General features: G+C 43.1%; 1 protein-coding gene across 1 annotated transcript in view; it reads left to right on the forward strand.

Annotated features, from left to right (window-relative positions):
* Positions 1-15,365, forward strand: part of fyco1b (FYVE and coiled-coil domain autophagy adaptor 1b) — a 30,344-nt gene extending 14,979 nt beyond the window's left edge. The window contains exons 8-18 of the mRNA XM_080440125.1: positions 11-2,419; positions 2,601-2,684; positions 4,048-4,166; positions 4,497-4,664; positions 6,577-6,717; positions 8,141-8,346; positions 8,814-8,955; positions 10,021-10,131; positions 10,384-10,594; positions 12,517-12,626; positions 13,494-15,365. Of these exons, the coding sequence (XP_080296251.1) occupies positions 11-2,419; positions 2,601-2,684; positions 4,048-4,166; positions 4,497-4,664; positions 6,577-6,717; positions 8,141-8,346; positions 8,814-8,955; positions 10,021-10,131; positions 10,384-10,594; positions 12,517-12,626; positions 13,494-13,569 (3,777 nt within the window). The 3' untranslated portion in view covers positions 13,570-15,365. The remainder of the gene's footprint in view (positions 1-10; positions 2,420-2,600; positions 2,685-4,047; positions 4,167-4,496; positions 4,665-6,576; positions 6,718-8,140; positions 8,347-8,813; positions 8,956-10,020; positions 10,132-10,383; positions 10,595-12,516; positions 12,627-13,493) is intronic.
* Positions 15,366-15,642: the final 277 nt, after the last annotated feature.

Below are 15,642 nucleotides of genomic sequence, written 5' to 3' on the forward strand. Positions count from 1 at the left end.
TTTTGACCAGGCTCAGGAGTTCCTCCCTATTCCAGACTTGGGTCACAGTCTCCTGGGGGACCTGGGGGAGCTCGGAGAACCCTCCCCTTGTAGCATTGCAGAAGACCTTCGCATTGAGCTCGACCAATCGGAGCAGAGGCAGCAAGAGCTTCTGGTGCGTGTGCAGGAATTAGGCAAAGAGGCCGCAGAGCTGAAAGGCGTGGTCAAAGTCCTTCAAGGGCAGCTTCTGGCTGCCCAAAAGGCCTCTGGCCAGACTGAAGCTGGCCACCAGGAGAGGGCAAATCATCTTCAAGCCAATAGGGAGGCGATAAACTGTGAGCTTCAAGCTCGACTGACCGCAGCGGAGAACAAAAACATGGAGCTCTTCTCCAAGTTAGACGGGGCACTCAGTGAAAAGGGTCAGCAAACAGCTAGCTACTGTGACTCGGCCTGGAAGATCCAGGAACTCTTGGATAAGCTGAAGGCGAGCGAGGAGGAGAGATTGGAGGCTAAAAGAGAAGCTGAGGATAGGGTCAGGCATGCCGAGCGTCTTTCCCAGGAGCTCAAACTCCGGGAGGATGAGGTGAGGAGGAGCGAAGAGCAATTGGCTGATGTGAAAGCCAGGGCCCGGGAGGAGCGGGAGGGGGCGCTGAAGCGACTGGAGGAGCTCCAGGGTGCTGTTGGTAGAATCCAAGGGGCGCTTACTTTGAAGGAGAAGGAGACGGGGAATTTGAGAGCTCAGCTTCAAGATCTGCAAGGTTCACTGGAGAGCAGAGAACGGCAGGCTGAGGAGCTGAGGAAAAGACTGCGGGAAGAGAGGGAGGACATAGAACGAAGGTGTTTCACCAGCGGTAGCCAAAATGAATTGCTAGAGAGCCAGGTCCATGAGTTGACAGAGCATCTACAAAACAGTGAGAGAGAGCTATTAATCCGCTCTGAGAGAGTCAAACATCTAGAGGAGCAGATGGAGAAGCTAGCTGTTGAGAAACGGAGTCTGTGTATAGGTGTCACTGGGAATGAAGTCCTTTCCTGTAATCATACAAAAAACCTTGAAGACTACAAATCCCAATGCACCAGTCTCATGGAGCTAAATGGCAAATTACTCCAGACAGTCAAGAGGAGTGAGGAGACGACCAGGGAGTTAGCTGAGAGCAGGGCAGCCATGATGGACCAGCTAGCTTTCTTGAAAGCATCTGAGAAACACCTCAAGAGCAGGGTAGATGCTGCCAATATGGGCATTGAAGACAGAGAGAAGAAGCTTCTGGAAGAAAACCTGCGTTTGGAGGAGATGGTCCAGAAAGCCCTCGCCCTCCAGAGTGAAACCTGTGATGCTCAGCTTAAAAGTATTGAGTGTGATAACAGGGACCTTCTACAGGCACAACTCTCCTTAAAGAAGCAGCTGTCCTCAACTCAGGAGGAACTCGATGCAGCCACAGCCAAAGCCGCTGAGCTGGACAAGAACCTCACCATATCCCAAAGAGGCCACGTTGAGCTCCAGTACAAGCTCCAGGGAATGGAGGCTGAGCTCAGAGACCAGACCAGTAAATGTGAGCATCTGCAGGCTAGGGTAGAGGAGCAGGAGAGCAGAACAAGTGAGGTGGAGAATGAAAAGGGAGCCGCAGAGAGCACTGAAAAGATGCAGAAACTTCATGATAGTCACGACACCAAAGAGGCCACTACCAGGTTGGCAGTTACTGAGGCCCACCTGGAGCTCAACGTCAGGGAGGTACGCCGGCTCCAGGAGGAGGTGGTGCAGCTCAGAGCTCAGCTGCTAGGCGGGGCGGAAGAGAGAATGAAGGCCCAGGCCCTCCAGGAGGTGTCGGAGGCCTCCAGGGATGACCTCCGTCTCTTGGCGGAGCAGCTGAAATCCCAGGTGGAAGAGCTGAATCGCCGGCACGTGGACGAGATCCTCCAGACCCGAGAGCGAGAAGACGGGCTTAGTCGCGACCGTGACTGCGAGGCCCAGGCTCGGGTGAGCCTGGCCGCTGAGGTGACAGCCTCCAGGGAAGAGCTCTGTGATCTGAAGCATCGCTACGAAGCCGTGTGCCTGGAGAACAGCGAGTCCAGGGAGGCTCTCCACAGAGCCAACACGGAGACGGCCGAGCTCGGCGTGCACCTGTGCATGCTGACCGCGGAGAACGAAGAGGCCCGTCTGCGCTGGGAGGGCCTTTCGACAAAGCTCCAGGAACTTGAGGATGAAGCGGGTCAGGAGGCAGAGAGACTGAGCACCAGCATGGTGCAGCTTCGTCAGGAGAACCAGGAGCTCCAAAAGCAGTGCCACGAACAGGAGGGTCTGTTGACAGCCATTCATGAGCTGCAGGCGGACCTGAACAAGGCTCAGGAGGAGGCGAGGGCCCTGCAGGAGAGCAGTCAGGAGGAGATCCAGTCCCTCCGCTTCCAGCTCAGCAGCCAAGCCATGAGCCACAGTAATCAGCTCAAGGTCAGCCATAACAAAACAACAGATAATTTACTTTAATTCAGCATTGTCCATTATCATTTATTTGATAACTTTGTCAAAGCAGGTATAAATATGTCTCAGTTTTTATCACAATATATAATTCAGTCATAATACAACTTTAGCCATAATTTGACCAAAAATGGCCTTGTGTCTCTTCCTTCAGGAACTGAACCAGGAGCTACAGGGAGTAAGGTCACAGCTGGGGGCTAAGCAGGAGAGGGAGGTAGTTCTGGAGAGCAAGCTGGAGGTGAGTGGATAACCTTTTTCCAGATGTTGCATTTTGAAAACCCATGCCACACTGTCACAATGCAAATTGTTTCATGGTTGTCTCAGCGTTTACTTCACGTGATGTATTTTCAAGGAAAGTTTTACAGTGTGGGTGGCAGGTTGGCCAACACTGCCCCTGTGCCCTTTAGCAAGTCACTGCGTGAAACCCCTAACTGGAGCTTGGACACTGCACTGCAGACTGCCTTGTGTGATGGATATGCGGTGTAAGGCTGCAGCAGTTAGACAAACTAATCGATTTAATCTATTGTAATTATTGTGATTTTTTTGTATCAAATAATTAAGATTTTCAAAGGTGGTAAAAAATAGCAGATCTACAAGCTCGCAATGTGTGTAGCCGTTGTGCAACCAAGTATAAAAAAAAGTTAAATCAAACTAATTGATATAGTTTATTATTACCAAAAAAAAAAAGTTTTTGCGTCAATTCAATGATGTATAAGAAGTAAAAATGTAGATGCACTTCTTGATTATTTGGTTAATCGATACAATAATTGCTAAGAAAATAATCGATAGTTGCAGCCCTAATGCTGTGTATCCATCACATTATGTGAAAATGCTAATCCAGTTTGCAAATAAATAATCCTAATCCTAATCTCATGTCACGTGCATATTATCTCATGTAAAATTGGACAAACAGTACTCAGCTTTGCTGCCAGTGTTGCCAGATTTTGTGAGAGAAATAGGCAACCTGGTCTAGGAAAACAAGCCCAAAAGAAGCGACGAGTCCACATGAGCACTTAAAATCTACATACTGTATACATCTGCTATTTTAAAGACATAAAATGTCGAATATTTGAAACATTCTAACAACACAAATCTGATATGGGGCTCCCTGGCACCAAACATTTTCAGATGGGGGTTATGGACAAATGTGAAAGCATGTAAAGACCGCACAACAATTTCCAGAAAAAGGATTTACTTTTATCATTGCGACAACGTTTTGATCTCACAGGATCTTCATCAGGTCAGTAGATCAGAAGATCCTGTGAGATCGAAACGTTGTCGCAATAATAAAGTAAATCCTTTGCCTTGAAATTGGTGTGCGGGCTCTACCTCTTTCATATTAGTTTTATTGGCCCAGCACCCACCGTCAATGTGTGTGTAAATAAGTATGCTTTGAGGTTAGGGACAAATACACATTAATTTGGGGGTCCATGGTCCATATATATTATAAATATTTGATAACCACTGGTTTAAATAAAAAAAATACTACAACTACACTACACTTAAGAATCAAGCCCAAAAAAACGCAACCCGCAACTACCAATATTTACTAATGCTTTAATAAGCGGACATGGCAACACTGTTTGCTGCACTAATTGCAGATTGAAGCTCGGCAGTACAGGCAGCAGATGGAGCAGACACACGCCCACATGGTCCAGACTGACAGTCTGATCCTGCAGAGGGAAGAGGAACTCGACGAGCTCAAGGGGAATTTATACAGGTGAAACGTTGCATTCATAATCACATGGCGCCATGCGAAGCCAGTTAACAAAGCTATTTAATCCTACCTGATTTATGGTAGTTATAGTTGACTTATTTGCTTAGCTGTAGGCCTGCAAATAACGTATTTTTACGAATGAATTAAATAATACTAAAAATAATAACATTTATTTTTACTACGCCTTTCTTTAACAAAGTTTACTAAGTTAAAACCACCAGAATGACGAGAGAGTAAAACATGGGCGAGATCAAACAAAAGTAAACAATCGAACAAAATGATGAGGATAAGCTTCTGTAGCTAAAAGGCATACATGGTTTCCTTTTTGTTCAGGTCTGAGGAGGGCCGGGCCGTGGCAGAAATGGCCTGCCGCGAACTGAGCGAGAGTCTACGGAGAGCCACGCAGGACAAACAGAGATTCGACATGAAGACGGCCGCCGAGATGGACGACTTGTACCGCACCAAGATCAACCTGGAGGAAAGACTCATAGAGCTCATCAGGTAGAAACTCGCTCCAATAGGCTCTATATGCACTGTGGCCATATCTGAAAGAAATTGGCCTCTTCTCTACTTCCTTCACAAGTGTTGTCAATGTAAGGCTCTGTTCCATTTAGTGTGGTTCTCAAACTTTTTAATTTGAAGGACCCCATTTGGTTCCATTTGTACACTAACACCTGGAAGGGTTCATTTGGAACGCCCTCAAGGAACCACATGGACCACACTTTGAGACCCACTGGTGTAGCAGAGTGTTTCCAGTGAGCCAACATGCACAACAGCAGCACCCTGACTCTGTTTGACCAGAATGGAACACAACCTTAATTAGTTTCATTGGTAATACCTTGAAGGAAGTATTTTACTTGTATGTTTTACTTTGACCTTTTTATAGTTTTGAAACTTAAGGGGCCTACATGCTCCATCCGATGCCCAAACTTTGTGGGACAGGGTAGGTTATAACTCCAAAATAACGTCAATCAGAGCTTCGGATGGGTGGTGTGGTGTCACTCTTTTTTTGGACGCTCCTGCACCCCTACATGTTCTGACTTCGGACAGTATCATTGTTCATACGTTGGGTGGGTGTGATATATTTATTTTTGTTTCCGCATTCAGCCCAGACCTCATTCTGCCAGCATTGAAAGCAGCAGTTTGGAGCAGACGTTGGCTGGAGTGAGTAGAGGAACTAGTCCCTACGAACGCCTCTGAAATCCCTCTCTAGTGACCGTACATAAACACAAACTGTCACAAGAAATAGCAAAACCTCTATACCTCCGTGACGAATTTCCCCCAGCGAGTCAGAATGATATCCAGGTATTAAGAATCACCACGCTGGTTGTGCACAAATGCTTCAGCGTCTCAAGGTGACAGAGTGAGCTGCCAGCTGCATTGTTGCTGGACAGATTCATCGATCAGATTACTGAGTGGAAGGGGTCTGGCGTTCAGAGGTAACAGTTCAGAGGGAGTGTGAATGGGCACTTGATCTGGAGGTGCACAGGTTCAGAGGAAAAGTTCTGAGACCGCCTTTCTAAAGCTCGGAACTGATGTCAATTTGTAGTTATATCACCTCCCTTTCCGAAGAAAAGAAGGAGAAGGCGTCAGAAGGAGTTATGTCTGTCAGAAGTTTATTTGGACAGGCCAAACGAAAAAAGTTCTGACGTCGAATGGATTATTTTGAAGCATGTAGCCCCGTTAAGATGGACAGATGGCACATCAATGTAGTGGCACAACCGTACAGTGTTTAATCTTAACCACTGCACCACTGTCTTGGTACCTCAGCTTAGCTTTACTCTGATCTAATACAGGTGACCCTGGTCACCACAGGAAAAAAACATTGGCTTTAAGATCACCTAGTAGAAATTATGACGTGATTAAAAAAATGTGTGCCTTCTACTAGCTGGACTGTATAGACCAGTGGTTCTCAAACATTTTCATGTCAAGGACCTCAAACTGATGTGTATTTGGTCGCGGATCCCCAGCTGAAAAGATTTTGTGCCAGGGACCCCCATAAGAGAAGATTTGTGATTTGTATTTTCTAAATTCTTCCACATTTTTTTTTAAGATTCTTCAAACATTTTCAAAAGTAGCCGACCTACAAGCTCACATTACACATTGTGACCTTGTAGATCATCTATTTTTCAAATAAGCTGAAGTATGAAATAAGGTTAAAGTGGTTAAACTGATTTGGCTAGGGACCCCCTGGAACCCCCTCAAGGACCCCATGGGGGTCGCCACACCCTACTTTGAGAACCACTGGTATAAACATTAATAATTATGTACAAAGTCACTGCCAGGTTGACAGAGTTATATTTGCTTGGATGCCGTTTCAAATGCGTACCCATACCATGCACTTCAGGTGCTGTAATCTCCTGTGTGTCATGATTTTGAACGATATAACAATGTGCGATGGGGCCCTCTACAGGGAGAAAGATGTATTGTGGCAGAAGACAGACGCTCTGGAGTTTGAGCAGAAACTACGGGATGAGGAGACGGAGAGGGACGTCAACTACTGTCTGGGCTGTCACAGCCAGTTCAGCTGGTGGCTGCGCAAGTACAACTGCAGGTCAGACGCACCATGTGACCCTGTGCAGTGGCGGCCATGTTGAATTATGGTCAATATGACAGGACTGGACATCTGAATAATGCTCTGTAATCACATTATAGCATCCTATCTATGCAGGACAATATACAGGGGTTGATTTACATTGGTGCGTGCCAGTGTCACACTAAAAATGACAGATCTACAAGCTCACAACGCGTTGTGAGCTTGTAGATTGGCTATTTTCGGTGCACGATACCGGCACGCAGCTTCGTATACAGTAAATCCACGGTTGAAGCAGAGGCCAGTTGTTTTTTATCAAACAGTGTATATCAAACAGGCACAAATATTTCCCGTACACAGAATTTGTATTGTTTTGCATTTTAGAATGGGTTAATGCAGACATTAACCCATTCTAAAATGCAAAACAATGACAAGTGATTATTACTTGCATTTGTCTCGGCTTCTTTCAATATATTTTCTGCCAATTTACTTGGTTTGTGATTATATGAATGAGAAAGAAATAATCATGAAACATAGACTTGTTAAAAGATATCAATATATATTTCAAAGACATGTCTGAACAATTCTAATCATTGTTCTCTAATCATGAAACAAGTTAGAATTCTAGATATTTTGAATAGAATATCAAATTTAGTGTTTTGTCAATGTGCTATTAAAACTGTCTGGACATAGTATTACTAGTAACTACATTTCATGAAGCCACATCTCACAATGTTATTAAGAGGTGTTATCAAGTATGGTTACTTGAAACTGCTAATGCACTGTGAATATAGCTTCAACATTTAAGCTTTCAAAATAAATAAATAATACCAATAATAGTGAAAATAGCAGATCTACAAGCCCACAACGCTTCATTTTGCAACCAGTTGTGAGCTTGTAGATCTCCTATTTTCACTATATTTAAAATAAGGCTTGAGTGGTTCATTCATAATGTACCTTTTCCCTTCCTAGAAATGTAGTGTCAAAAGTACTTAAAGGGATATTTCACTTTCAAATAAAATAAACATTAAAAATAAATATTTTTAAAAAATGAAAAAAGTTATGGCAAAATCACGGCCCCCTCACACATTAGAAGGACACTCTAATGCGTGAGGGGGCCGTGATTTTTCCATTACTTTTTTCATTTATTTTTTATATATTTTTTAAATGTTTATTTTTTTTTAAAGTGAAATATCCCTTTAATTTCGTCAACAAATAAAAACTAGACTAAAATATTAGGGAGGGATTAGTGGAGAAGAGCTTGTAGATTGGCTATTTTCAGCATGCAACCAAGAGTAAAATCAGCCATTACGACACCATCAAGGCCCGGCAAAATGCATTTTTTGTCGGCAAAATCAACTGTAGATTTAGTCGACTAAAATCTTATGATATTTAGTCAAGACCTCAAGCCAGATGTTTCTGAATCTGTTATGTTTGTTTCCAGGCTGTGTGGGCGTCCCTTCTGCTACTACTGCTGCAGCAACACCGTGAGCACCCACCAGGGCGGCAGCAGGGAGCGATGCTGTCGAGACTGCTACACTCAGCACAGCGCAGTGGTAGAGCGCCATCCGCAGGAGGAAGCGGCTAATGCGCCAGGCGCCCCATTCGGCCATTTGCTCCAGCCTGGCAAAGCCGTGTCCAGCTATGCAGGTGACAGTCAGGGCACGGCATGGGGTGTATCCATGGAAGATTACTCACACGCGCAAACACGCACGCACACACACACACACACACACACACACACACACACACACACACACACACACACACACACACACACACACACACACACACACACACACACACACACACACACAACCCACGTCCCTGGGTTGCACACTTACATGTACAATGTCTGATGTAGTGACATACAGTACATGTGAGTTTTGCCAAGACTGCTTATTGTGAAAGAAGTTTTTGGACTGAAACTCTGGTTTCTTTTTGTAAAATATAAAACTAAGAGCCTCTTAAAAAGCGAATTAATACCGGGCCGACGTCTCAAACATCAGGGGTTTATTCACACACTGGAGCCTTGTAATACTGGCATTTTGTTCATACGCACACACACAAAAAAACACGCACACAACAAAATAACAGGCGTTCTGCCCGATGTCCAGGAGCACACGAAGGCCCCAAGCCAGACGACGGTGTGTTCGACATCATCACCGAGGAGGAAGTGAGCGGCGTGTATGACAGCGACTCCCTCTCCTTCTCCACCGCCTGCTCCCCCGGACACGGACAGCAGGGGGCAGTACCGCTGTAAGTACTGCGTGAGCAGATTCACCTGTGTACTCATTCACAGTTCACACAGCCTTTTTTTTTCTCCTTACAGGAAAATACAAGCACAGCTTAGGACAGGGGTCAGCAACCTTACAGTAAATGTCAAAAGAGAAATTTTGGACCAAAACAATAAATACAAAATATGTCTGGAGCCGCAAATATATTTGAGCCTTATAATGAAGTCAACACTGGCTATTAAGTTTATATTAGCCTATCAAAATGACTAAATACAAATACACATTAATGAGCATTCATTAAATATGATTGTTAATTTCCATGTATTTTTTGTAAAGCTACATGGCGCCACTATAGGCAGGGGCTAAAGAGCCACATGTGGCTCCAGAGCCGCGGGTTGCAGACCCTGGCTTAGGAGGTTGTAAATGACATGTGTGAGCACCACGCACAAATACAGACTGGATCTCAATACAGATGCTTTGGCCACTAAACGGCGTCCTAAAAAATAAATCATTAGCCTATGGCTGTTTGATTGATTGCTTGATTGATTGATACTTTATTAGACAGAAATGTAAACTGCATGAGGTACAGTCAGACATTTGAGGTAAAAGGATAACACAAAAAAGTCCTGGGGACTTGTTTCCATTGTGGTCCTATGTATTCAATTAATCAACATAGCATTAAAAAAACACAAAAAATACAATATCATCAACAAATATAAAAACACTAAACTGTATGTATAGAATAGAAAAAAAGGAGTGAATCCCAACACCTTTCTATGGGAGAAGTGCGTTTACCTTTTGCCTCCTGAAAGATGGGTTTTCAGGCCTTTTGAAGGAAGCCAGTGATGCAGTTTCATTCAACCACTGACCTCCACTGTGTCATTGTAGTTCAAGATGCAACTGTATGCTTAAACACCAAACATTTGGCACAGAGAAGAAAGGAGCATGTGAAAATAATAATAAAATCATCACTGCTTTGAAACGTAAGTTTCACACGCATCTGTTTTTCACGTGTTTAGGAGCAGGGATTCATTTTCCCCTCCGTCAGTTTTGTGTCAGTCCTGTTGGTTTCCGTCTCTCCCTTTAGAAACAGCAGTGCCAGCGCGGGTGACACCACCTCCGAGGAAGCCGAGGATCCGGACCTCTGTGCTGCGGTTCAGGACGCCGAGATCTGCCTGCTCAAGGCAGGAGAGCTGACGTGAGTTTGATCCACAAACATTTAAAGTATCATTTTAGCACCTTCTAAACAATGTTATGGAAGTGCACCTACCTATAACTACAACGACCACAGTTAAATTATAAAGTATTAACATTACAGATCGGTTGAAATTACATCTTTTTCACACACAAAAAAAGTTACGGATTGCAGCTTTAAGCCGATATACCGTAGTGGTTAAGTTGCATTGAACTCCACTCACTACGCTGTTTTTTTTCCTGCTCTCCATTCTAGCCTCTCGGTCCCCTTCACGGTAGATGACATCGCAGGGTTCGGGGATGGCTCCCGGGAGCTCTTCATCAAGTCCAGCTGTTACAGCACCATCCTCATCTCTGTGGCCAGCCCTGGCGCCACGGTCACCTGGGTGTTCACCTCTGAACCCAAGAGCATCTCCTTCAGCGTGGTCTACAGGGAGAACACAGGGATACCGCTGGAGCAAGCCAAGGTACAGCACTGGTACAGATGCATTGTGATGCCCGCACAAAGCCACGGTACAGGCACTAGTATAGATGCATATGATGCACAAAGGATAAAAAAATGCACATGCAAACACACAGTTGTACAGATGAACAAAGTTCTCGTCTACTTGCATGCTTGTCTGTCTCTCTGTTAAGCAGGCTAAAGCTGGCAACGTACTGTACTTTAAACAAAGGCAAAGGTAAGGTTCTCTGTGGACAAAACAGTTCTATATTCTAGAATAATTCTATGCAGGTACGCTTTCAGCCAAGCACTGTATTCAGTGCTCAAACTGTGATTTCGCCACCTGGTTCTGGTTGTGGAAATAAAACAAAATAGAACATATGAACATTTTTGACCTATCATATCTTAGGCTAGTTAGAAAATGTCTGACGTTGAAGAACTGCACAAACCCAAGACATGGATAAGCCCTGTTTTTTCTTTTCTCTTTTATATTCATTCCCACTTCAAGCACTCTTTTACGGTTTGCATGAATGTGAAAATTAGGCATATTTCTGAGCATAAAATGACGTGGTCTGGTGGTGCATCAATCCCACCCCAAGTCCATCTCACTCCAGTGAAGGGTTCACCTTTATACAAAGCACTTTACAATGTGCGTTACATTCACCCATTCACACGCACGTTCACACACTGACAACACCATGCAAGGCACAAATCTGCTCATTGGGAGCAGTTAGGGGTTCGGTGTCTTGCCCAAGGGCACTTAAACACGAAGCCAGGAAGAGTCGAGGATTGAACCGGGAACCCTCCGGTCCCCAAAAGGCCACTCCAACTTCCGAGCCCTGTCATAATATTCAAGAACCCCAGATGTCAACATTCAGTACGTATCCATATTTTATAGAAAGGGAGCTGTATCTATAATGCAAGTTACACTTTTAAGTAAAGCCATTCATTCAGGGAAGGCTACATACTAAGCCTCCATCAAAGAGCGATTATCTTTGAATGACCCACGGAGGGGGCTGCAAACTGTAAGAATAAATAGAGCTTAATTGGTAATGTATTTTTTATAATGATAATCTATGCAAAGTAACTAGTAACAAAGTATTCAAATAATTGTAAAAAGTGCAATATTTGCCTCTACGAGGTAGTAGAGTAGAAGTATAAAGTATTTAAAATGGAAATACTAATGTAAGGTTAAAGTATCTCAAAATTAGTACAGTACTTGAGTAAATGTACTTAGTTACTTTCCCCCACTGCTCCCAGACCAGTTAAACGGTTTGAATCCAGATTCAATAAGGGGCACAGGAGCCCCTTGGATCACCCAGATAGGGGCACCTTAACAGCATGACAGATCATTTGTTGCACAAAGCTTGCATATAACTGGTACAAATATGACCAGGTATGTTGTGTTTCAGCATAAGCAAGTGATTTATATCAATTAACAGCTAAAAATGACAAATTACCCCGCCGGCAGCAATGCGTGGCAGGGTATTGTAATTGGCCCTGTTTGTGTGTGTGTGTGTGTGTGTGTGTGTGTCTGCCACGTCTGCCTCATCTGAGGTTTGGCGGATTCCTGCTGTTACCGTTGATGGCCGCACGCTTTCACTGTGCGCACGAGCAGATCCGTTCCCTCAGCACGAAACCCTTTGCGTCTCCTCCAACTTGCTAAATCCATCTTTTAAATAGCAATACGCAAGGGGCAGAACACCTCGCTCTTACAGAGGATGGGAGACGACACTCTCATTGGTTTAGTTGATGTTATGCCGAAAACACACCTATGATTAATTAATAGACTAAATACACCCCCTTTTGCTCCTTACTTGGGCCTAGATTATGTGCAAAATTGAAGTTGGACACGCCCCCAAGGCACTTACGCCATGCACTTTAGTCCTTCCACCACCTTGCTCCATAGATGGTCTAAATAGGGCCCAATATCTCTGTCTGTTCCAGGTCCTGATCCCACTGACCCGCTGTAACTCCCACAAGGAGACCATCCAGGGTGAACTGAAGGTCAGAAACCCTGGAGAATATGCGCTCGTCTTCGACAACTCCTTCTCCAGGTCAGTTGCTCTGCGCCATCATCACGAACTCGCGACTCACGACTCCTGTTGCCCTCATACACATACTCACGCTTGAATTCTCCACGCTAGTATACATTAGTGTTGATTTCGTCGACTGAAATTAGGACGGAAAATGTTCGTCGACTACCTTTTTTCACTGACAAAAACGAAATAAAAACGAAATAAAAACGAAGCTATGATGACTAAAACTAAGACTAAATATATTGACAATTTCGTCAACAAATAAAAACTAGACTAAAATGTTAGGGAGGGACTAGTGGAGAAGAGATCCAGTAGAACTGAAAGACAAGTCATTTTATGCTTGGTTGTGCTCTGAAAATAGCAGATCTACAAGCTCACAACGCATCGTGCTGCGACGCGTTGTGAGCTTCTAGATCGGATATTTTCAGCATGCAACAAAGTGTAAAAGCAGCCATTACGACGCCATCAAGGCACTGCTAAAATACATTATAGTCAACTAAATAAACTGTAGATTTAGTCGATTAAAATCTTAGGATGTTTAGTCGAGTCAAACTAAAATAAAACTAAAACATTTCAGTTGACTAAAATATCACTAAAACTGAATGGAATTTTATTCAAAAGACTACGACTAAAACTAAATCAGAATTTGCTGTCAAAATCAACACTGTTATACACCTAATGAATCTCATTGTGCGATTATAGTAGTAATTGAATTCTGATTCCCCATCTCTATAACGCACACCCATGTGTACTGTTCCCCTCTTTATTTCATTGTGTACTGCCCGTGTTGCATTGCCCTCACTTGAACTTTTGACCCCTTTGATGACCCCTGCAGTAGATTATTTCAGCACAATCACTTTGCTTTTCCTCTTCTCGGCTAAACAGGTTCATCTCAAAGAAAGTGCTTTATCGTCTGAGCGTGGAGAAACCGGTGGTCTACGACGGAAGTGACTGTCCGTGACTGTCCATGTCTTGGATTAGAAAGAGGAAGATGTAGTGTTTGAATCTTTATCCTCGAGTCTCTTGTGGTATCTTCTACTACGGCGTCCCTGTTTGAAAAGTGCTTAGATGTTAGATGCTGTGTAGAACATATAATGTCTGTCATAATAACAAAGATGTAGGATTCTGGATTCATGGCGCTGTCGGTGCTTTAATGTTATCGTGTCATCTCACAAACGTATTACTTACTGCAGCGGGGGATGAATGTGTGAAGCCTGGTGGTTTTGATAGTTTGTGGAGTTCAAGCCTTTACACCTGCTGTTGCGGGTAAGCTTCAGTTCGGAGCCTAGATGGGTATACTGTATACGGCAGACAAAATGAAAGGTTGTGACATTTAGAAATACCTCCCTCAGCCACTTGCTCATGAGGTGTGTAACATCAAATTAGTCGTGATCACTGGACAGCGTTCTGAGCGGAGGAGGACGAAGGAAACGGTTACATAAAAAGTGAAAGATTTAAACACTGGTACTTAATTTTAAACCGAATTGTGAGCATACACTACATACTGTTAAAGCTGGACCTTATAACTTTGACTGTAGCATTAGAAAAATAAGCTAGCACGTTTTTTTATTTTTAATGTAGAGGATGGTCAGAAAATGTCAAGGTGAATGCAGAGGCAGGTGTTGTGCGTGCACGTTTTGAGCACCCACGTCATTTATTTTTTGTTGTCTATAAAATGGGCTTCAATCAATTCAAAGCAGGGTATCAGGCGATTGCAGGGATAAATAGACTGCAGTCTCTGGGCCCTATTATATTTTCTATGCATGCAAGCACAATCTGTGCATGGGTTTTCCTGACAAAACAAAGAGAGTACTTATCTGATATCTGAGTTTTTGTGCTTTATATATTTATAGATCTGTGTTATGGCTTTGAGCTGGACATGAATGCACACTGTCCATTCTGTGGACTAGGAGGAAGATTGATAGACTTCAGATGAAAGACTATGTTGTTGTTGTTTTTTTTACATATTGTAGTCAGCCTAAATCATTTATTTTGTGACTGCAACACATCTGTTGATAGAACCCAAAACACAACCTTAAGAATTCATGTACACATTTAAATGTGTAGCCTTTTATAAAACTGACTTAAAACTACACCTTTCTTTGTCTGAAGGGTTTTAATGTTAATATGCATTTATTTTTATTTTTTACGTGAGTGTCTTAGAGCTGGTGACACCTCCCAAACATATTGTCATGTTTACTGAAACTCAAAAACTGTACTAACAGTGGTATACTTGGCTGCTGAACAGAGACCTTATGTATGGCAAGATCTCTTCCAGAATATTTAACTGACATTTATTAAATAGAACTGACATGAGGGAGAAAACTTTGTTATTACAATGATTTCTTTATTTTTTGTGTTTGTTTTTGTTACAAATTTAAATATGACGAGAGACTAATATATTGCCAAAAATAATGCATAAAAACATTTCTCTATTTTACTGTTCTATAAAACAGAGATTCTATGTAAAGCCAATGCAACGTGACTGTCATATACTGTATGATGCACTTTTGAAAAGGGCTTTGTTGTTATTGTTGTTGTTTTTTTAATCTTTATCCAATGAGCATTTGTGCCAGATGACGAATGGTTTGCTTTTTCTGTGTACCAGTTTGCCAGTAATTGTGACTTTAGAAGACTTTTTATCGATGGGTTTGGCAGAGAGGAGGAGGCGTGACTCTCTGGCATGATCTGTAAATGACTGTCTTACTTTGTTAAACAGGATTATGATTTAAATATTGAAGGTTTGTAATAGGCTAGATTTGAGGTTATGAACCAATAAATAAGGGTGGTGTGATAATCCTGACAATTGTGTCTCAGTTCATAATATCCAATCCATAATAGTAGAGGTGTGTGTGGTTAGTGGATCTGTATTCCCCCTCTTTAAATCCGGGAAAGCATCTGTGTCATTTTAGTTGTTGCTATATGTTGTTGCTGTCGGGCAGAAACCCCTTATCTCCATATTCGTGTTTTTTAAATAAAATAAATTAAAGCCCTACTTGATCATACTACAGCGGCGCACAAAAGCATAAAAAGT

The sequence above is a fragment of the Gymnoscopelus braueri genome (assembly GCF_963280865.1).
Source record: "Gymnoscopelus braueri genome assembly, chromosome: 10".
NCBI lineage: Eukaryota > Metazoa > Chordata > Actinopteri > Myctophiformes > Myctophidae > Gymnoscopelus > Gymnoscopelus braueri.